Source organism: Crocodylus siamensis, chromosome 2 (assembly GCF_052110815.1).
Source record: "Crocodylus siamensis isolate JL-2025a chromosome 2, ASM5211081v1, whole genome shotgun sequence".
Lineage (NCBI taxonomy): Eukaryota > Metazoa > Chordata > Crocodylia > Crocodylidae > Crocodylus > Crocodylus siamensis.
The window spans coordinates 146936147-146959118 of record NC_143396.1 but is presented as its reverse complement, the minus strand read 5'-3'; the positions used below and the strand labels follow the sequence as shown (position 1 = coordinate 146959118).

Sequence of the window (22972 nt, the reverse complement as noted above, 5' to 3'; positions counted from 1 at the left end):
CACGAGCAGGGGTCAGGGCCCTTCACCTCGGGTACCCCCTGCTGTGTTTTTTAAGGGGCTGGAGGGAGCGAGAGAGGCCTGACCCACACCCTGGACAAGCAGGGAGGAGGTGGGGACTCCTTGTCACCAAATCACTGTCTCTTTGAGGTTGTCTGGTGTTGAGGAGTTCATGACCCCTTGCGGAGCTGTTCCCAAAGACATAGAGTTGCTGTCAGTCTCAAAATTTATTCAGCATGCTGGGCACCCTGAGCAAGGTCAGAGGCCCCAAATAAAACTGTTAGAGGTGATTTATAGTTTACAGACAAGATGTGCGCGCAGGTGGGAATTTTCCACTGTGAAAGAAAACAAGATTAAGGACAATAAGAAGTCCTTCTTCAAATACATAGGGGGTAAAAAGAGGGTCCCGGGTAATGTGGGGCCCCTGCAGGACACGATGGGCAACTTAGTCATCACGCCAGATGACAAAGCTAACATATTTAACGATTTCTTTGCCTCTGTCTTCCTAAGTAGGGACCAGTTCAGCCACCTCCCTGCTGGGCCCCCCTCGGGCCCCGAGAGAGACACGCCTGGCCCAGGGGTTAGCGAGGAGTTAGTTAGGGTACTTCTGGAGAGGCTGGACGTGTTCAAGTCCGCTGGTCCGGACGATCTTCACCCTAGGGTTCTACAGGAACTGGCCGAGGTCATTGCGGGACCCCTGGCGCAGCTCTATGAGCACTCGTGGTGCTCTGGTGAGGTGCCGGAGGACTGGAAGAGGGCCAATTTGGTCCCTATCTTCGAAAAGGGAAAAAAAGAGGACCCGGGAAATTACAGGCCAGTTAGTCTTACCTCAATCCCGGGTAAGCTCTTTGAAAAAATTATCCTGGCACACATCCAGGAGGGCCTTGTGGGGGAATGCATGCTCAGGGGCAACCAACATGGGTTCATCAGTGGCAGGTCTTGTCAGACCAACCTGGTGGCCTTTTACGATCAGGTCACCAAATCATTAGACGCAGGGGTTGCTGTGGATGTAGTCTTTTTGGACTTCCGGAAGGCTTTCAACACTGTCTCTCACCCTGTCCTCATCAAAAAGCTGGGAGACTGTGGTGTCGATGCCCACACGGTCAAATGGGTCGCCAACTGGTTGGAGGGCCGCACCCAGAGGGTGGTAGTGGATGGGTTCTTCTCGACCTGGAAGGACGTGGGCAGTGGGGTTCCGCAGGGCTCGGTCCTCGGGCCCGCACTGTTCAACATCTTCATCAGTGACTTGGATGAGGGGGTAGAAAGCACCCTGTTCAAGTTTGCTGATGACACTAAGATGTGGGGGGATGTGGGCGCACTAGAAGGGTGCAATAGGCTACAAGCTGACCTTGACAGGTTGCAACGGTGGGCGGATGAGAATAGGATGGGGTTTAACACTGATAAGTGCAAGGTGTTGCACATGGGGAGGAAGAACCGGCACCACACTTACAGGTTGGGGAACTCCCCTCTTGCCAGCACGGAGACGGAAAAGGATCTTGGAGTCGTCATTGACTCCACGATGAACATGGGCCGGCAGTGTGGGGAGGCAGTCAAGAAGGCCAACCGTACCCTGTCATGCATCCACAGATGCATCTCGAGCAGGTCCAGGGAGGTGATCCTCCCCCTCTATGCGGCACTGGTCAGGCCGCAGCTGGAGTACTGCGTCCAGTTCTGGGCGCCACACTTCAAGAGGGACGTGGACAATATGGAAAGAGTTCAGAGGAGGGCCACTCGTATGATCAGGGGTCGGCAGGGCAGGCCTTATGAGGAGAGGCTACGGGACCTGAACCTGTTTAGCCTCCACAAGAGAAGGTTAAGGGGGGACCTTGTGGCCTGCTACAAACTGGTCAGGGGGGATCAGCAGGTATTGGGGGAGTCCCTGTTCCCCCGTGCGCTGCCAGGAGTGACCAGGAATAACGGTCACAAACTGGCGGAGGGTAAGTTTAGATTAGATATTAGGAGGTGCTACTTCACAGTCAGGGCGGCTAGGGCCTGGAACCAGCTTCCAGGGGAAGTGGTGCAGGCTCCTAGCCTGGGGATTTTTAAAAGGAAGTTAGATGAGCACCTTGCCGGGGTCATTTGACCCCGGTGCTCTTTCCTGCTAAGGCAGGGGGTCGGACTAGATGATCTACCTAGGTCCCTTCCGACTCTAGCTACTATGAAACTATGAAACTATAAGATATCACGTCAGTGTGAGAAAACTCTTAATTGTTTCAAAACTGGTTTTTGGCTACAAGTTTGTTTTGAAATGGTAACTAATAGGGAGGAGAACTATATCTTTGCTTACTTCAGACTTCAAAGTGAATAAGATTCGGTCATTGCAGAGTCTTATCAGCCTGTCCTTGGAGGCTGAGTCTGCTTTATAGTTAACTTCTACACTATTATTCATGGTCTTGTTAGTAAATTTCTACACTGGTACAGAGTTGGCAGCTGCCTGACCTCTGTGAGGCAGCACTGGGGAGAACGCGGGGTGTTTGGAAGTGAGTGCCATTTTGAAAGTGGTTTATGTGCACTGAATTTCTATTCTGTTACAGGTTTAAACCAGTTTCTGATCACTTCAACTGGTTTGTGTGTGACTTCTGTCCCTAGCCATGGTATTTAGTGTATAAATGCTTGCTCAGAGGAAAGATGGGATCCTTTCAGTTTTGAACTAAGAATGAATGACACCATACATCACAAAGAGACTTGGGAGAGAAAGTAATAAAAGTAGAATATGGAACAAAGAATTTTAAATTTGTGTTGTAACTGGTTTCTTTCTGAGAATTCCAGTTAAGTAACACATGCCTATTATTCCCATTTGTAGGTACCAGGAAAGTCTTGTTACTTTGTTACTGAGCTTGAGATATTAACAGTAGGCCGATTTATGGATGTAAATCCTCTCTCAATTTGAGAGCATTAGGCAGTGACTCCAAAATCTAGCCTGCAGTACAGCCAGTACTGTTGCATTGTTAGTCTTTCAATGCAGTTGCATGTTATTTGTTTAAGTAAATGCCTCTTCTGCTTCAGTTGCATTATGTTTTATAGAGGCATGAGGGTTAGGCAGGTTACTAGTTTCATTATTAGTATTTCATTTCATTACTAGTATTTTAAATGGTTTGGGCATTAGAGTGTCTTCTCATGCAAGACTGAATCTGGACATAATGATTTCTTATGTTTTCCTTCATTTAAGAATTCAATTTCGGAATAATTAACCCAGTTCACTACTTGCAGTTGCATGGATCTACTTCTTATCTGTATCTTACTCTATCATTGGGATGAAAATCATTAAGCTGCAGCTACACATCTGTCATCCACAGCTGATGCTCACAGTCGTATGCCAAAGAGGTGAAAGAGGAGCAATTGACTTGATTGACTGAGCATGAGCTTTAAAGTTAACTAACACTGCCAGACAGCTGTAGTTGTAACAAGTCAGCTCCACATAATCAATGAAATAATGGAGAAAAACAAATGGAAGTAATTGTGATAAGGCTTTGTTGAGGGTGTTGAAGTGTATTTTTTATCATAATACATAGAAGAATTCTTATCTCTTGAAGAGAACAAGGCTTTTGGGCAAAATAACTTGGATGAGAATTACTGGCTGAGCTGAGCTGAGCTGAGGGAAAGCATTATTCTGTTACTTGGCTACTATATCTTGTCAAAAGGAAAAACTGAGTCCTGTAGGAAAACCCTCAATACAGATGATTTCCCTTTCAAAAGGGAATGTTAAGCCTATTGGAACCAACATTTGTTATGCTTCATGTTGCAGCTAGGCAAAGGAAGAAACTTGGACTACATGCCAATTGCATTCGTTGGATGTATTCATGAAACAGTCACTCCTTCAAAGATCCCAAAGCATTTGATTAAATTCCATCAAACACCGACTAGACATTTCTGCAGTACATTCTTTAAAGAGCCTCTAAAATGCAAGTCTTAGCCAGTGCTACTGAACAGATACTATACACACAGTTACTATTGCACCTTTGCCCAGTAATTCTTAATGCTGTAAGCTTACTAGTTTTGCATTCTTTCTTTCTTTCTTGTTTATTGACTCCCCCATTCTCATAACTATGGCGTAATTATGCCTACCACAGCTATGGCTCCTTGAGCATATATAATAAAAACATTATCAAAATCCAGTCTTTAATGGTAGGTTTTATCAGAAAACCTCAAAGCAAGTAACAAAGGAAGTATCATTACCTTGTTTCACAGATGGGGAACCTGAGGTGCAGACCTGTGAAGAGACACCCCAAGACTACCTAGTGGCAAAGCCATTAATGTAAAAAGCTCAAGATCCAATCAAGAGTTCTACCCAGTAGGCAACATTGCCTCTTGTTTCATGTGGTTAACCTCTGCCATGGTGCCTATAAGACCCTAAGCAGTGGCCAGGCTGGTCAGCTGGTATGATGCGACTTATGTGCTAATTAATTTTATCAGAATTATCCCACTGTTGCTTTTTGCTTCCTGAGGTATCAGTTTATTTAAATTTACCTGGTGTTTCTAACCTTTGCTATAAAGGGCAGGAGCCCTCTTATCTTGATGAACAGGACCTAGCACACTGGGAACCTGACGTCTGCCTTGGGTCTCTCAGAACTTCTGTACTCAAAAAAAACCTTCCATAAAGGCTTTTTAGAGTGTGAATCTCAGGTATTTTGTGTGAGCATGAGATGCATCAATATAAAAGTAACTTCATGGGTGATCCCTGCTCATTCATTAATAAACATAGTCTAACTGAGGAACACTTCAGCTCAGGGTTTATTTAGCTTGAACTACAAGTATGATCTTGTAAACAGGGGCTAGGCTGACATAGTTATCCAAATAAATGTGATTATGTTGGTTTTTATTATTATTCTTAATGAGAAGAAAAATGTGTTAAGAGTACAAGGGCCAGTAAATAGTAATAGCATATATAGTCCCTTCTGATATTACAATTTTAACATATTTTCCTCATAAGGTGTATTTTGGGGTGGGGAGGGGGGCATTCTGTGATGAGAGATGAAGTAATGTAGTTCTAAAAAAAATAACTTGCTTTTTTTTCAGTGTACAGTCACTGAGAAGATTTCAAGACCAGCTAACTACCTGGCATGATAATAAAAATAAGCCAAGCAGATTTTGCTCTCTGTTCCCCTTGGGTAGCAAAGCCTAGAAGAAGCTATTCCTTCCTGTCAGGAAAACATTAGAATGAGAAAAAGCAATGGGATAGCCAGGATTTTTTTTTCTACTCAAGACTGTCTAGTTCTTTATTAGAAAGTAGTTTTATTTTCTTCTTCATGGTGGAGGTAAGAGCTGAGAACTTAATTCACATATATCTGCTTTAAACAAGGCCAGCCTTCTAGATGTGCTTTTTATCTATTTGATTTATATTTTAGTAAATATGTTAGTTTTGGGGAGCTTTCACATAAGGCTGGTCAGTATTTGCTGCACCACTGCTTATCTTGCAAAGGGAACCAGACACTTTGACCATTTCCCATACACAAGATGGTTTATAGTAAAATTTCTGCTGGAGACTTTTGGAAACTTTAATGTGTATTTTTGTAGCTCTAGCCAAATATAGCTGTAATTGTTCATTTGATTTAGAACAGAGGTGCTCAAACCCCAGCCCATGGGCCAGATCTAGCCTGTACTCCTCTGTTATCTGGCCTGTGGGGCTCCCCATGGTTCCATAAATTTGACAGCAGGAAAGTGATGACACCACTCCCTTACTGCCAAATTTCTGGATCCAGGGGGAGCCCCGGACCTGTGCACTGTATCAGGCACCCAATCCCAGTGTGCAGGGGTGGTGCTGGGCCCCAAGACTCAATGGTATCACACAGGTGGCTGGGAGAGGGGGTTGCCAAGCCCTTGGGTACCAATCCTGGCACATTGGGGCAGGGATTGGGGCAGTGCTGGCCCCAAGGCCTGATCCTGGCATGTGAGGCTTGACCCAGCCTGTAGACTGGCCCTGCCCCACTCCTCTGGCCCATGGAGCCAAAAGGTTTTAGAATATGATTTGAATTGGTGTTATGTTTACTATATTGTTTTTCTGTTGTGAAAGGATGAAACACTATTTCCTCACACAGCCATGTACATGATAATGGAATTGCTGAATTAAATAGATCCACAATTATTCTCCTATATGAGGAGTCCATGAATTGGAAAAACACCATAAGAACTATCACGCCATCTCCTGGACACCACAGAACATGTATTGTAGCAGGTTATTCCATTGGAGTGTGTAGATGTGTGACTTTGTTAGACTCAAGGCATACCTCATTAGACTCAAAGTGCTTCTTGGAAAATGCCTGCTCTTACTTTTTTCACTATTTTTTTTAACTATGGAGAAACAACAGTGCAATTTTTGTCTGTTGCAAAGATCTCAGAAGGACCACAACAGGCCTTGACACTATGGATTCCAACTGGTAGTCTCTGGGTGTATTTTGTGGAGGTGGTCATACATTTAACAGAGCTAATATCACACAACACCTTGCAGCACCTTTAAAAGGATCTCAAGACAACCCAGGCTGCTGTGGAACCCAGTTGAGAATTACCAGTTTAGGCACTGAGGATGGACCATGGCCTGTAGGTCCTTGAGCTGTATAGGTATCCTAACCACAGAACCTATCAAGGCTAGGTGGACGGGTTGGCAATCTCTACAGTTTGTTAGCTTTCATAGTAGTCATGGAATATAATTTTGGGTGTTGATTAATTTCTTATGCGGTACAGGTACATTTTACTTATTTTACAAGAAGTAAATAATGGCATTGGACATGCCTCAACTGCTTCTGTTTTCAAGGATAGTTAATGCTTTCTCGTCCAGTATCTTCAGAGCAGAAGGAACAAATGTATGTGGCAGTAAATCTGTTACTAAAAATTAAGAAAGTTTGGTTACTAGAAGAGCAGTTTTCAGATGTAAGAAATTCTCCGTTGCATTTCTAATGTCATTATCATTTTAATTAAACCCCAGTTCTAGTCAGCTTGACATCAAAATGGATAAGGGTAGCATTTTGATGTCATAGGCTAGGTTCAAAAAGCCCTGGATGGATTTGCACTAATTTTCACTGCCTTTTCTAAGTGCCCTAGATTAGTTTAGGAGTGAACAGAACTCATGTTTGCCCTTGTTGCGGGACTAAGGGCATGAAGGCAGCCTGCAATGGCCGAGGCCATGGACTGGGGGCACTCAAGCAGGCTGCCAGAGAATTCCTTGGCTCCTGCCTACAGCTGGTCAGGTCAGGGGAACAGGTGGGAGAATACTGTCTTCTCCTGTGCTGGCTCAGGACCTCATGATGGGGGGCTCTGTTTTCTGCCTGTTTTCTTTCTGGCTCCTGTTTGCAACAGCCTAGGGACAGAGCTGGCCCAGCACCCTCCCAGAGCAGGCAAACACTGGCTGAGGTTAGCACACCACCCTGGGAGGGGTGTATGGGATGCTAGAGGACAGCGAACTAAGGTGATTTGCTATAGAATCTGGGGCAGAAGTTTGATATACTACTCTAACCTAAATGGATTAAGTCTGATACTACATCTGTCCAGCTCTATCTTAAACTGGATTAAGCCATTTTGAAACTGGTCTGTGTGTGCTGAACTTCTGTTGTTACAGGTTTAGACTGATTTCCAGTCACTTACACTGGTTCATGTTCAATGTCTGTACCTAGCAGTCATGCTTACAAGAAGACAAAGTTGATGTATCTTTTCACAAGTAGGCAGCTCTTTTGTTGATTTCATATAGGATGTGTTTTTGTTTCTTTAAAGGAAAAGACCATAAGGCATTAATGTTGTTTTGGACACTGCCTGATGCATGTCTTATTTTGATCAACTCTGTGTTTAGAGGTGTAAGGAAATTTGTCACTGGTCTTATGAGAAATTTAGACTCATTTTAGGCACTGCGTTCATCATAATTCTGATGGGCATGCAGGCCTGCGATAAAGACACCCCATTGATGAATAGCGCATGCACTTTGAAACCCTTCTTTCAAACTCCGTTGGCAAGCAACTTCCTTCATCTCTGTTATGGCTCTGGCAATTTAACTAGCTGTCTGTTTTCTTGTTACAGATAACATTAAGCTGAATGCTTGCTTTCTTGTGCAGCCTCAAGAATAATTTCAGGCGCAGCTTTACTTGCCACACTGATTGCTAGAAAAATCTGTTCTTTCATGATAGGGAAGCAAAAATGGACATGTTTGACTTGAGTAAAGGTGAGAAATGTAGTCCAAAAAGTGAAATGCCGCATGACTTGTGAAGTAACACCATTAAAATATTCATCACAAGAACACTTTTTCAGCTCTAAATCAAATGTAATATTGGCTGCTTGTCACAGAGCAGCTTAGCCTTTGAGGCAGATGTGGGCTGGGGCATTGCTTTTCTCAGAAAATTAACAAGAAACAAGTTTCTTTAAAATGATAGTGCCTACTTTTTCAAAGTGTCACAGTGAAGACAATCAGTTTTGGGCAGTCAGATTACAACCTCTTAAATTTCAGAAGTACCGAGGATCTTCTGAAAGGCAGGTGTCAAACTGAGCACCCAAAGTCACTAGTTGGTTTGGAAAATGCAGAGCGAAATACCAAAAAGTCCTGTTTTTAAATACCCACTAACAGCTTTGAGAATTGAAGGAATATTGCAGTACATGTGGTTGCTTGTGCCAGTAGGAGCATACAGTACATTTAAAGCTGTCATAATTGGAGGCCTGTGGGGCATATTGAGAAGATCCAAGGACTGACCTATAAGTACTGTTCCTAGACTTAGTAATTTTCAGTGGGCTGTGGCCAAGCTGCAAAATTATAGCTAAAACAGAAAGCCCCCAAATCAGTCTCTGGGTGGTCATAGAATGCAGTTTTGCAGGCATCACAACTAGCCTGGTCAGCAAAGTAAAGAAAGTAATTAATACATGCAGCTAAACTCATAGCAAGATAAATTAAACAAAGCAAGTCCAAAAAGGAAACATTATACAAGAAAACCTTAAAATAGAGAATCCAGACATAGAATATCAAGCTTTAGCTTTAAAATGTTAATAGAATCGACTATACTAATTGACTTTTATTAGAAGATGTTTAGGATTGTGAATCCAAAAAAAGATAACAAAGCCAGTAGGGAAATACAGATCGCCTGAGCGAGGGACTAACATGTGAGGGATGAGGGTGAGGAGGGGAACGCAACTAGGTTACAGGAGATACAATGTTAGCCAACTAAGCCTGGGGTTGGGGGAAGGGGGAAGGGGAGGGAGGGGGTTTGCAACGCTGAGAGAGAAAGAAGATAGATACACACAAACCCGTTACAATGGTCTGCAATGGTGGAGGAAGTGGATCAAAGAAAATGTCTCAGTCCCTATAGAGTCTCATCGCAGGGGTCCTCTTCGTGTGGAGTGGAGTTGTCCACGGCTGAAGAATCCTTTCAAAAGTGAAGGTCCATCTGGTGCAGAGGGGGGTTCAGGTGGTCCCCTCTGGGTCCAGTCCAGTGGCAGTTCATCTGGTGGGGTCAGAGTACTGGCAGAGGCCCATGACGTGTTTGCAGGACCAACGGATGGTGTCAGACACTATGAGACAACACATCAACTTGGCATAGCAGCGGGAGACGCAGCAGGCATGCAGGATGCTCTCGTTGCTGGGGTCCCAGGCTCTGAGCATTCCCACAATGAGCGTGTTGACTGTCACTACTATTATAGCATAACTACATCTAATACATATGTGTTAAGTTTGTTAGATAATCTGTAAAAGCAAAAGAGTCTTGTTAGTGAAGATTATAACCCAGAGTGAAAACAAAACAGGCCAGTGACAAGTGACATTCAAATATGGTGAAGGAAGATGTTAGACCCTAACTCCATGTGGCACCCAATGACTAGGGAGATGATGGTCCATTTGCTCATGGATCCTGGCACTCATTAGCCAGAGCAAGCAGGGAGCAAACACCAGCACACATTGCTTACAACAGCTTTATTTAGAATGGAGATAGCTTTGGACAAGGGTCCCTCACAGACGTGCAGCCCATGAACCAAGGGGCCTGCCTTGAACGTTAGTTCTTTCCACATTTTATACACCTTGGTTCATACATACTAACATTCACCCCTCCTATGTCCCTCCTTCAGTTCCACCCATTTATCCTCCCATCTCAAGCTCCATCTCTGTTTACTGTTTGCTTCTTTAGCATGGTATTGCCTATGCATTTCATTCATTTACATGCCTTTCTGCTAAAAGCACATGAGTAAGACTTTGCCCTGTCATCCCCCAGTCAGTTATGGTTTCTCGATGGCTCTTTCTGGTTTTCTTGTTGACTTCAGCACCATCTCCAAGGCCATACTTTTGCTTTGTCTCCTGCTGATAGCTGGTGGGCTGCATCCTATTTTTACCCAACACATCATGCACTTTGCACCCTATCCTTTTGGTAAGAATCTGCTTACTTAAGCATTAGCAAAGTTAGTTACTTTTAATGTATCATCCAGCCTTGTGACCAGCAGCTTTTGCTGAGACACAGGAAAAAGCCTTCATTCAGCTGCACACCCAGTACTCCCCAAAATTCATATTGTTACCCTAACAGAATGAGATAAGAAGTCCTCCCTATCAGAAAGCATGTTTGCATGCGCATGCACACACGTACATTTTACAAGGACATAAATCTCACATAGTTAACACCTTTCAAGGTCACAAAAATCTTTGCTACAGTAAGCCCTGTATAAATATGGGGTATAGACTGGAGTGAGAATTGGAAAGTTCATCAAATCCAAGAACACCTACTGCTAGTCAGTGTTGCATTCTCCTTCTCCTTTCTCAGTCTTCCCAGGCAGAACAGGAGGGATAGAACAGGGAGGAAAGGTAGGAGCGTAGCGCTCTACATCATGGAGAAATACACATCTTCAACGAGTAATACAGAGTCAGAGGACGGGCTCACTGAAGTGTTCTGGGTTAGAATACAAGGAAGTCAAGGGGAAAGGGACTTAACGGTGGGGGTCTACTACAGATCACCCAACCAAGGGGAAGAGCTAGGCCGGGAATTCTTAAGTCAGCTCATGGAGGTAGTTAGGTCAAAAGATGTGGTCATCATGGGTGACCTGAATTTTCCAGACATCTGCTGGGAAAAGCAGTCAGCCAGGTCTAACTACTCACGTAGGTTCTTATCCAGAATGAAGGACCTCCATCTAACCCAGGAGGTGCACAGCCCCACCAGGGGAGACACCTTGTTGAACCTGGTGCTGGCCATGGGAGATGACCTGGTGAGGGGGCTGCAGGTGCTCGACCACCTGGGCGACAGTGATCATCGCCTGCTGGAATTCACCATCCAGCACAAGGTGGAAAAGGCCTGCAGCAAGGCAGCAGCCCTGGACTTCAGGAGGGTGGATTTCAATGAGGTAAGGAGAATAGTCAGGGAAGGACTGAGGTCCTGGAGGGGAGGGGAGCCAGGTGTCCAAGAAGAGTGGTTGCTCCTTAAGAAGACTATCCTCCAAGCCCAAAATGAGCTAATCCCAATGCAGATCAAAGGGAGCAGGAGGGTGCAAAAGCCCCCATGGCTCACCAAAAGCATATGGGGACATCTAGCTAAAAAGGAGGCATACACCCAATGGAAGGGAGGGGCCATTACCAGGGAGGACTATACCTCGGTTGCTTGGGAATGTAGGGGGGTGGTCAGGAAGGCCAAGACAGAGATGGAACTTGGACTAGTTTCCCCAATCAAGGTCAACAAGAAGTCCTTTTTTAAATATGTAAGGGGTAAAAAGAAGGTACTGGGTAATGTGGGGCCTAAGCAAGACACACTAGGAAATCTGGTCATTGCACCAGATGACAAAGCTAAGCTATTTAACAATTTCTTTGCCTCCATTTTTATGAGCAGGGACTGGGCCACCCCCCAACACTGGGACCCCCGTAGGCCCCAGGGGAGGCACACCCAGGCCTAGGGTCAGTGAGGACCTAGTCAGGGAACTTCTGGAGGGACTGAATGCATTTAAATCACCTGGTCCTGATGATCTCCATCCCAGAGTGCTGAGGGAATTAGCAAAAGTCATTGTGGGACCCCTGGCATGGCTTTACAAGCACTCATGGTGCTCTGGCATGGTGCCAGAGGACTGGAAAAGGGCCAGTGTGGTTCCCATTTTCAAAAAAGGGAGGAAGGAGGACCCAGGGAACTATAGGCCAATTAGTCTTACCTCGATCCTGGGTAAGCTTTTTGAGAGAATTATCCTGGCGCATGTCCACGAGGGGCCAGCAGAGGAGATTATGCTTAGGGGCAACCAAGGGTTCATTAGAGGCAGGTCCTGTCAGGCCAACCTGGTGGCCTTCTATGACCAGGTCACAAAATCCTTAGATACAGGTGTTACAGTGGATGTAGTCTTTCTGGAATTTAGGAAGGCCTTTGACACTGTCTCTCACCCCATTCTCATTAAAAAACTAGGGGACTCTGGCGTTGACACCTACACAGTCAAATGGGTCACTAACTGGCAGGAGGGCCACACCTAGAGAGTGGTGGTGGATGGGTCCTATTCGACCTGGAGGGATGTGGGCAGTGGGGTCCCCCAGGGCTCGGTCCTCGGGCCCACACTGTTCAACATCTTCGTCAGCAACTTGGATGAGGGGGTAAAAAGCACCCTGGTCAAATTCACAGATGACACTAAGATGTGGGGAGAAGTGGGCACACTAGAAGGGAGGAATAGGCTGCAATGAGACCTAGACAGGTTACAGGGGTGAGCGGATGAGAACAAGTGCAAGGTACTGCACCTGGTGGGGAATAACCAGCAGCATACCTACAGGTTGGGGAACTCCCTTCTTGTCAGTGCAGAGGCAGAAAAGGATCTCGGAGTCATTATTGATGCCAAAATGAATGTGAGCCGACAGTGTGGGGACGCGGTTAGAAAGGCCAACCATACCTTGTCATACATCCACAGATGCATCTCGAGCAGGTCCAAGGAGGTGATCCTCCCCCACTACGTGACACTGATCAGGCCACAGCTGGAGTACTACATCCAGTTCTGGGTGCCGCACTTCAGGAATGATGTGGACAACATGGAGAGTGATCAGAGGAGGGCCACTTGCATGATTAGGGGGCAGCAGGGCAGGCCCTACGAGAAGAGGCTAAGGGACCTGGACCTGTTTAGCCTCCACAAGAGAAGGCTGAGGGGGGATCTAGTGGCCTGTTACAAACTAGTCATGGGGGACCAGTAGGCATTGGGGGAGTCCCTGTTCCCCCAAGCACTACCAGGAGTGACTAGAAATAATGGTCACAAGCTGGCAGAGGGTAGATTCAGACTAGACATCAGGAGGTGCTACTACACTGTCAGGGTGGCTAGGATCTGGAACCAACTTGCAAGAGAAGTGGTGCAGGCTCCTACCCTGGGGGTCTTTAAGAGGAGGTTAGATGAACACCTTGCCAGGGTTGTTTGACCCAAGTACTCTTTCCTACCATGGCAGGGGGTCACACTTGATGATCTGCTCAGGTCCCTTCCGACCCTACCAACTATGAAGCTATGAAGAACGGGTAAGAATATAGCCCTGGCAGATGTTGCTGTAATGGCATGATGGGATCTGATCCCAACATTCACATGTATGGATTCAGATCCCTATGCATGTCCCTTTCTATTTGACAGCACAGACAGAGCTCAGTATTATGATTCTGCACTCCACATGCACCAGCATGTTTAAAGGCTTTGCGTGCAGGGCTTTGGGCATGTGGCTTTGCACTTGCCAAGTGTGGGGGGAGGCAATTGCCCTTCCTTCCCCTCCCACCACAGCAGTTGCAGAACTAGATGGTGGTATCCTTGCGTGCAGGGCTGCTGCACAACCTTCAACTTGTCACATGGAAGGGATCAGTCTGCTCCCCTGCCCAGCACTTAACCACAGCACAGGCCCTGATTGTCGGTATCAGGAGGGAAGCAGTCCCCATCCAGTTGAAGACCATCAGCTGATTGTTAGCATTGAGAGGGGGCATGTCACAAGGTCAATTTAAAGCACCATGTGAACAAGCCACACAAAGATATCTTACATTACTTGTGGAACATCTATGTAACTATTTTGCCATTTTATGGCACCAAAAATGTGCCAAATACATGTCATATTGCCATTTATTGCATAATTAACATGTTACATTTGTGGCGTGATTAAAATCTGTCAGGAGTTTTAATAGCACTGTGGCAGGTAACCAGGTAGACACTTGGAGAAGTGCTTTGGAGTGTAAACAATAAAAGGTTGAGCTATAGACCTGCCTCTTGCCTCTTTATCTCTAGCCAACCTGCCAAACTCCTTTAATCCAGATAGTAGTACTATACTGCGGGCACTTCTACATGTGCTATTAATGCTACAGAGGCTTACTGCTCAGTAAAATACTGCACAGTAAGCCTTCCCTGGGAGAAAATATGCTCCCAATGGGAGCACAGGGCTGCTCCTACCCTGTTCTGGCCTCCTGCAGTAGCCAAAGGGAGCTTCAGGCTCCTTCAGGGTGGTAGCCCAGGGGCTGGCAGGGAGCACAGGAACTGATCCTGATGTGCACAGGGCCAGGAGAGTTCTGTTGGTTACAGTGGCAGCTGTCTCCTGGCCCTGTGTACATAAGAATGGGTCCTGATGTGCATGGGGCCAGACGATAGCTGCCACTGCAGAGTTCTCTCAGCCCCGTGCACATGCAGACATGCCCTGTGCCCAGGGAAGCTTCCCTGTGCAACTGGGGGCTGACCAGGAGCTGTCCCACTTCTGGGGAAACTCCTGGTCAACCCCTGGCTGGGCAGAAAAGCAGAGAGCTCCCCATCTTGGTAGTGCTCAGCTCCTGGCTCCTGTAGGAAGCTGGGAGCCAAGCTGTGCCACGATGGGGTGGGGTAGAGAGCTCTCCTGTCCTGGTGATGCTTGGCTTCCAGCTCCTGGAGGGTTTTTACAGGTAGTAGCTAATTGTGCAGTAGACTAATGTACTGTGAAGTTAATGGTGTACACATGTAGACAGTGATGCTTTACTATGCAGTAAAGAATCTTGTGTAAAGATCTCGTTCAAGCAGTTGGTAAAAAACATTGAGTTGATCACATCACTCAAAAAGAACATGCATCCTCATTCAGGATTTTTTTGGTTTGAGGAAGAATATACCATTTTGGATTTATTTTGTCCCTTCTGCAAACTTGGTGGATGTGGCCTCACAGTAACAGGAGAATAAATCTCAAACATGGGAGGAATAATAATGGGGGCATTGGCCATCCTGCAATTGTTCCTGTATGCTGAATCCATGGACTCTTGTCATAGGAGACTTCTCTAATTGAATATACAACCTAAGATGAGAGAATAGGGATTCAGGAGACCTGAGTGGCACTCTGCAGTTGGCTGTGACAAAATACGTGTACAGGAAGGTAGTAGCAGAGTGACAGCAAAATGAGGACACAGGAAGGATTTACACTATGGAACCCTTGCTGAGCGATAGAGGTTCAAGTGAGAAGAATGAAAGGGTGTGTTGGGGTGAAAGAAAGAAGAACACTTCAGAATTTGAGAACCAAGGGAGGGAGGCATTTGAAGGAAACAGGCAGTCTGGATAGGTCAGTTTGCATGGGGATTAAAAACAGAGGAGTAGGAAGTCCAGAAAATAGCTAGGTGACCCCAGGCAGAGGGCAGGGTAAATTGGGTAGGACAGCAGAGATAGAGTGGGTAAAGCGAGTGGGAATATCTGAATACAGGAATAAAACTGAGAATGAAGAGAAATACATAGTGATAGGAAAGTGGAATAGAGGAGAACAGATCTGTAAATTAAAAATGAAGGCATAGAAATGATGGTGTGAGAGATCTCAAAACTGAATATTATTAATATAAATTTTAGAGATGAAGCTGCCCTTTCCCCTTGCATGCCTTGCATAATGGAATACAAGCAATACAAACAAAGCATCCCTTAGAACTGTGCATCACAACAAAGATTAAAATATTGTTCCTTATTTAATTCCCTTCTATGCATCTGACCCAAACAGTTGTGTGAGTGTGAGGAGGGCGGACTTTTCCAAATCCATGCCACGGAGTGAAAATATCTTGTGTCAGTAGTGGGAATCGGCCTCATGGCCTTTAATCTAAATTAGAGTTAAAATTTTAATAGGAGCTGCATTTTGGGACTGTTCATCTTTAGTCCATGTCAGCCTAGAGAGAGGGTTATTTTGTTTTTTAAAATTGTTGCTTTATGTTTTATATGCAGCTTGTGTTTCCTTTAGAATGACTACCTTGGGCTCTGAGTAATTATCCCTGGACTTTCTTTTTTTCACTAATATCCATATTAAATCCATAAATTGTTGATTATCAATATTTTAATTAAATTTCAACTAAATCCTGTATATTCTAATTTACACCTATTTCTGTTTAGATGATCAGCTTGTGTAAACCATTATAGCTTCATTGTGGTTTTTTGTTTGTTTGTTTGTTTTGGTTTTTTTAGTGGAGCTGATTTATATCAGCTAAAATATGGCTTTTCATACAAGCCTTTCAATTTTGGAATACCTCCTTCTTAGGGCAAATTTTAACTTGTTTTCAGTTGGAGTTTTGCCTAAATAAGTGCCATATGCATTGTCTTTTAAATTTGTTCTAGATAGAAAATAATGTTTAATTTTAGGACTAGATTTCAATAACCTTTCTCCATGAGTTACGTTTACTGTTGCAGGGATCCTATTAATTATAACAGCATTACCCATGGGAGAACATTTTATTTAACACAAGGATGTTAGAATCTGGCCCATGACCTTTGCTCAGTGTCCTTAATTCGACGTCCTGAAATGTGTATGTGGTGGGGGAGCCTACAGTGTTTTGTGCTCTTATACAGTAGTACCTGCATCATTTGTACCCTGATGGTTTGCAACCCACTTAATTCACAGTGGGTTGCCAAATTAAGAATGAACTGCTCAATTGTTAGCTGCAGCTTTTACTTCAAAATGTGTCTCTTTACTCAGCTGGAGCTCATCAATGGCCTCACACAGCTGATTGAAGTTATGGCATCCTTTGAAATAAAAACCACAGCAAACTGCCAGAGCACTTCAGTAATTCCACATCGTTTTTTGCTGCAGCTCTGTATACAGTGGACTAGGTTACAAACCTTTATCTTCTCAGGAACCTAACCTTATGAAAAATCCAGGATCTATATATCCCATATTTTCTTGCATACAGCATGTCCTAGAATAAGATACACACCTTAGTTTGACAGGTAGAACGAAGAAGAGAAAATATTTCCTTGTAGTAAGTAACTGAATAGCAGCAGGCTAGAGACCTGAACCCCTCATTGCTGTGGATCATGGACTTTGCTCTCACTTTTGCCCAGCAAGCAGCAGAAACTGCCCTTACAGTATTTCTCACAGATAATGTACACTCCAGTTTTCAGTAGTTGCTTTTTTTGTTGGGGGGAGGGGTAGATGTGTGTGCTATATATGTAAGAATATGGTATAACTGTCTGCTGGCCAGTAGGATTGAAGCATGTACTCTGAAAAGGCTATAGCTGCTAGAAACTGATGCTGATATCAATGAGAATGGTTGATCAGTCTACAAAACAAACTTTTTGAGATTAATATTAATCTTTTATATAACTCAAAATCATACTTGTTTCAGTAGCCTGATACTTTAGATTCATTTGTGGATGAGTAACATTGCTCTCACAAGTAGCAACACTGAAGTCAGTGGGAAAAATCACCTGAATAAAACATACTTTCACATATGTGTGTATTTGCTGGGCTGGGTGATGGCAGAATATGATCTTCAAAATTAGCCTATTTTGTTGTAGTATCACTAGTGTGTTGTGTTGTATTGGCTGTCTTTTGACAAAATCAATTCCCAGGGGTTGCCAGAGGCTCTGAAAGCTGACATTACTGCCATTCTCTTGAGTTAAAGACAGGTCTTGGCCCATGCATGGAAAGAAGTGAATAGAGTTGCAGTTCTCTAACAGCACAAGGAAACGGAACAGCTTGTCGGATATCTGGTATGGGCATCTGTGCGCCACTTCTACATTCGATCACAGCTCCCTTATAGACTGTTGCAACTGGCACCTAGTCTATTCTATACTTGGTTACTAAAGCTGGATGGATTGCCCCAGAACATGACTTTCTAGACATTAATGATAAGGGCAGCACTTAGTGGGGCACCTGGAGATACCACCTGGAGTCACCAGCATTACATGGTCATATCTTCCCAATCAAAATACTCACCCAGGCTGAGCCACATGGAAGTCCTGAAGGGAGTTCTTCAGGTTAGCATGTAAAGGGATGCTGTTCCACTGACTCCTCTTCTTGCTGAATATGAGACTTACTGTTGTGGGAGTTCCCTGGGTTTTGACCCATCTTTGCCAGCAGCATAGAAAGTGAAATGTCTGTTTGCCTTCATAATCAGCTTCTTGGGACAATCATTTTCATATTTAGCGGGAAAAACAAAACCAATAGAAATATTTCATGAAGAAACCAATGACAGGCTGTTCTTTTTTTCTTGTTTTTCTTCTCATTTGAAACATCAGAATGAAGAAGGCATCCCACAGGAAGGAATGATGGATAATACAGACATGCCGGTGGACACTGAAAATGAGGCTTATGAAATGCCTCCTGAGGTAAATTTTTTGTTGTGCTCAGTGAATGCATATAGCAGATGGCAGCAGAGAGTTCAGTGCAGGGACTCTGTCAGCATGATCCAGCTCCAGCAGAATAACCAGCTCATACCAGGCACTCACAGAGCGAATCTCTTGCCTTCAGGGGTACATGATGCTCAGAACATCTCAGAGAGGAGGCGAGTCCCTGACTCCAATCTTCTATATGCCTAAAGGTGTGGAGTCAGCTATGCAGGGGGTTAGCAAACTGCAGCATGGTAGAAGGCATAAAGCATTTCTGAACAACATTTTTATGAGGCAGAACATCTCTTGGGGTTCCCCATTACTCCTTCCCATGTCAAAATGGCATGATTGAGCCCAAGGAGTAGAGGTCTGCAGTAGCATCATGCTTAGTTATAAAATTTAATATGTTAAGTGTCCTCTTATGTAATTCATAAGTTCTAAAGACTTATTGATGCTTTGTGCAACATTGCCTGTTATTGAGTTAAATGTTACACCACTGTTTTTTCAGGAACCAGCTGTCTTTGGCTGGAAGCAGGAATTTCTAAAAATGACGACAGTAAAATTTGTATTGAAACAAGGACTGGACTGTGTGCCCTACCTCCCAGGCGAACGCCTCAGGCCCAGTGGAAATGACATGTTTTAGACTGGCCTCTAAATCCAGTAGGACATAACAGGCCCTTTTACACGTTTTCTGACGTGTTCGGATTAGAACGCATCAGAGCAAACTCAAGCAAATCTGTGGGAGAGTGCTAATGAAACGCCCCAACGTGCTGCAGTGTCTCATGTATTTAGCGTCCCCATGTTTCTTAGCAGCTGATCTAATTAAAACACCCACAGTATCTTGTGTATTCAGCACCCTGCATTTCAAAATGGTGGCAGGGGCACTTTAACCAAAGCTTGTTCAAGAAGCTTTACTTAAAGCACCCCTGCCACCATTTTGAAACATGGATGACTGAATAAACAAGACACTGCAGCGTTTTCACTGGATCTGTTCCACTATGTCTAAAATGTTCTGATTTAGAGTGTTCTAATTGCGTTCTAATCAGAACATGTCAGAGGACATGTAAAAGTGCCCATTATGGCCCTACTGGATCTGTTCCACTACATCTAAAACATTTCATGCCTTAATTAGAGAGGTTCTTAGGAGCACTTCCCCCCGCCGATGTATCCAGCCACCCAATGAGATCTGACCCAGAATTGAGAGTAGTCCAGTGACTAGGGTATTCTTCTAGGAGGTGGGAGGCTACAATTTGCATTTCTGCCTCAAGTCAGGCAGAATAGAGACTTGAAAGTGAATCTTCCACATCTCAAGATATTTTCTTAATCAGTGTTTAGAAGGATGGGCTATGTGCAATCTCCTCTTCAGTTTGTGAACAGCACCTAAATCCTATAATTAATGTGCCCTTCAGTTCCAAATTTCCTTTGAACTTATTAAATGCTCATATTTGAAACATAGTATTTTGTTTGATCTCAAATGATATTTGTCACATTTTTAGAACTTCCAGCAAAGCAAAAAGAAAGTCATTCATGTATTTTTAATTAAGTCCATTTGAATGAAGGAGGCAAGATTGTACTGTCTAATAGTCCAGCTACCATTTTAATATAGCTGAACTCTGCCTTGGTTCTTCCATGTTTGCATCTGCTTATCCAAGAATTGGCTATAAGCAGTATTGTTCCCAAGACGACTTCCATTACTTCTTTGTTTTCCCTGCACAGCCTCTCTTAAAGCAGACCCATCTGCAACCCAGCTGGTGAGGGAGGGGAAGTCCATTACTGTTCTTAATGGCTTCCTTACAGGAATAATCTTTAAGAGAATCATTTGACATAGCTTGAAAATATTCTTTCTTTCATCACTCTAGAACAATCCATAATACATTCAGAATGTTTTCTTGTGTTTGTGAAGAGAGATGGGGAAAAATATATCTTTGTTTGATTTCAGTAAAAGAAATGTATGCTCAAAGTATATTCTTTAGCTTCCTAACATTTAAACCACATTTTATAAGACTTGCAAATCATTATTATTGCCTGAGGCAAATATATTGTGAAGGTATAATTTTTATCACTTTCCTTTGGCTAACCTTGCATTACTTTGAGCTTGTTACAATATGTTACTGCAATTCATGGAACACATCACTAAGGGTAATCAGAGTGGTTATTTTGTCAAGCTGTAGAAGATTGGGTCTGATTGTGAGGGACATGAGTTGTCTAAAGTGTTGATCCAGGAAAGTACTTCGAGTCATATATTACTCAGAAATTTAAAATTTATGCCATTAAAATTAAGGGATTACTTTTATTTTTATAATTAGTGATAAGTGATTTACTGGACTAGGTGAGCAGCTGCAGCGCCAGTGTAAAGTAGAACTCATATCGAATTATGGCACCTGAGCCTCTTTGTATAACGAGAATTTAAGTCCACAAACTTACCAGTTGCCATTAAGAGCCTGATCTAGTTTCCACTGAAGTCAGTGGAAGAATCCCCACCTAGTTCACCATGCATTGGATCAAGTTGTAACTGTTCTCATACAAAAGTTCCATATAAGTTTACTCTCTGCTCAGTATGGATATCTAGTGAAGTCTAGAGCCTGCCAACATGCCATTTGAATTCAACATTTGAGGGATGAAGATTTTTATACTACATTATTTTATGGCAGTCTTGGGACATGATCTGTGCTCACCTCTTTAACTTTAAGGACATAAGTAGTCCCAGTGATTCCAGTAGGACTGTTCATGAGTTAGAGTTTTGAACAAACTTTCCTGGATCACTGGTTGAGGCTCATTTCTTATCTTTGACATGCTTTTCCCTCATGAGGAATACTTAGTACATGTTATATGTAGGAACATGATTTTTCCCCCTCTTCATTCCTTATTTCTTAAGGGTACTATTCACAGATGCATTATTTAAAGTCATTTTGCAGCTGATACCATAGTTGAATGGTATGTTCAGTTAGGAGGCATCTAGTTAGTCTATAAATACCTTTGGTTATAAACTAAATATTTGAAAGTCATGATAAAATAATGCCAACCAAATAAAGATAAATGCTCAGATCCTGTTCCTATTAAAAATAATAGCACCTCTTTCTCTATTGGCTGCAATGGGAATAGAATCGGGTCTAAAATGTGGCATTTCATAAATGTTGTCAATGCTGACTTTTGCCCTTCTCAATAGGAAGAGTATCAAGACTATGAACCTGAAGCATGAGAATCTCTCCCCTCTTTCTATCTTCTGAAATCTGCTAACAAAGATGTCCCATCCTGTACAAGTGCTGAGTTCCAATGTGCCCAGTGGTTAACTTTTTTTACAGTTTTTACAGTGTATTTTGAAGTCTTCCATCAGCAATGATTGGAGTATCTATGACTGCGTCCAGCTCTTGTTTCAGTGATTCCCTCCTGCTGAAACTAATCCCTGGGTGGCAGGCCCATTGTTGTGCTGTGGATATTGTGGCTTCAAGTTTAAAAAGCTAAAACAAAAATAAAAATCACCTAAGTGTCTACTGCTTATTTCTAAAGCTGTACATGTTTTGTTGACAGGTTGTCAGTAACATGGTATTGTTTGATAAAAGGTTTTTTTTATGTTTCCTATGATAATTATTTCTGTGCAGAGATGACTTATTGTGAGAGTTGTTAATATATATACATATATAAAGTAATTGAGCATGACCTATGCACCTATAAATATTAACTGTTGAAATTTTATTGTTTTGTGATGTGTTTTATTAATTTCTGTTTGTAAATAATGTTCAGTTGAAGGAAATAAAACAAAACCCATTAAAAATGAACTTCTGAATTGGTGGTAATTTACAGCACCTTCTTTCTGTTCCAAGAATTCATGTTTTAGCAATTTAGGTCAAGGCACTCATTGTAAAAAAGTTGCCGCCACAAAGAAGAAAAAAGCTATACCAGCAGCAGCATAAACAACGGAAGAACGCAGGCCATGTTGAGCTGGTATACATTGTATACAAAATGGATATGCAGATGGTGAAAGTAAGTTTGTTGTTATAAAGAGAACCATAAAACCAATGCAGTTTTCAATAATGTGATGCAGTGAATTATCAGGAAATTGTAAGGTAGTAGAAAGAAACTGTTCCTCAAGGTCATTAATCTATTGTGATATGGAGAAACCAGCAAAATGATAGATTGGTTGCACTCTATTTCTTGCATTCTGAATCTGCCTATCATTTGTTTTAGCAAAAATACGCACTATTCTGTTTCATGCAACTGAATTTTAGTGTAGTTGCTCAGTGGGAACCATACTGATAATCTTTTTAGGAGGATGACCCAAATAAAAACAGATTGCATTTCTCTTTCCCTTGTTATTCTACTCTTTTCACTTTGGATTCAAATGTTTCCTCTAACATGACTGATGCAGTATTACTAATTTAACCTATTATTATTATATATGGTCATAAGCAGGATTTTTGCCCTCAGTCTTTTCTTATAGCCAATGTGTAGCCAATGTTTGTGTAGATCTTACAGTGGGAAAATATCACTAGCCCTGTTTTGCAGATGGGGAAACTGAGAGGCAGAGGGA

General features: G+C 43.3%; 1 protein-coding gene across 1 annotated transcript in view; it reads left to right on the top strand.

Moving 5' to 3' along the window:
• Positions 1-22349, top strand: part of SNCA (synuclein alpha) — a 165429-nt gene extending 143080 nt beyond the window's left edge. Inside the window, exons 5-6 of the mRNA XM_090037070.1 lie at positions 18355-18444; positions 21611-22349. Of these exons, the coding sequence (XP_089893196.1) occupies positions 18355-18444; positions 21611-21643 (123 nt within the window). The 3' untranslated portion in view covers positions 21644-22349. The remainder of the gene's footprint in view (positions 1-18354; positions 18445-21610) is intronic.
• Positions 22350-22972: the final 623 nt, after the last annotated feature.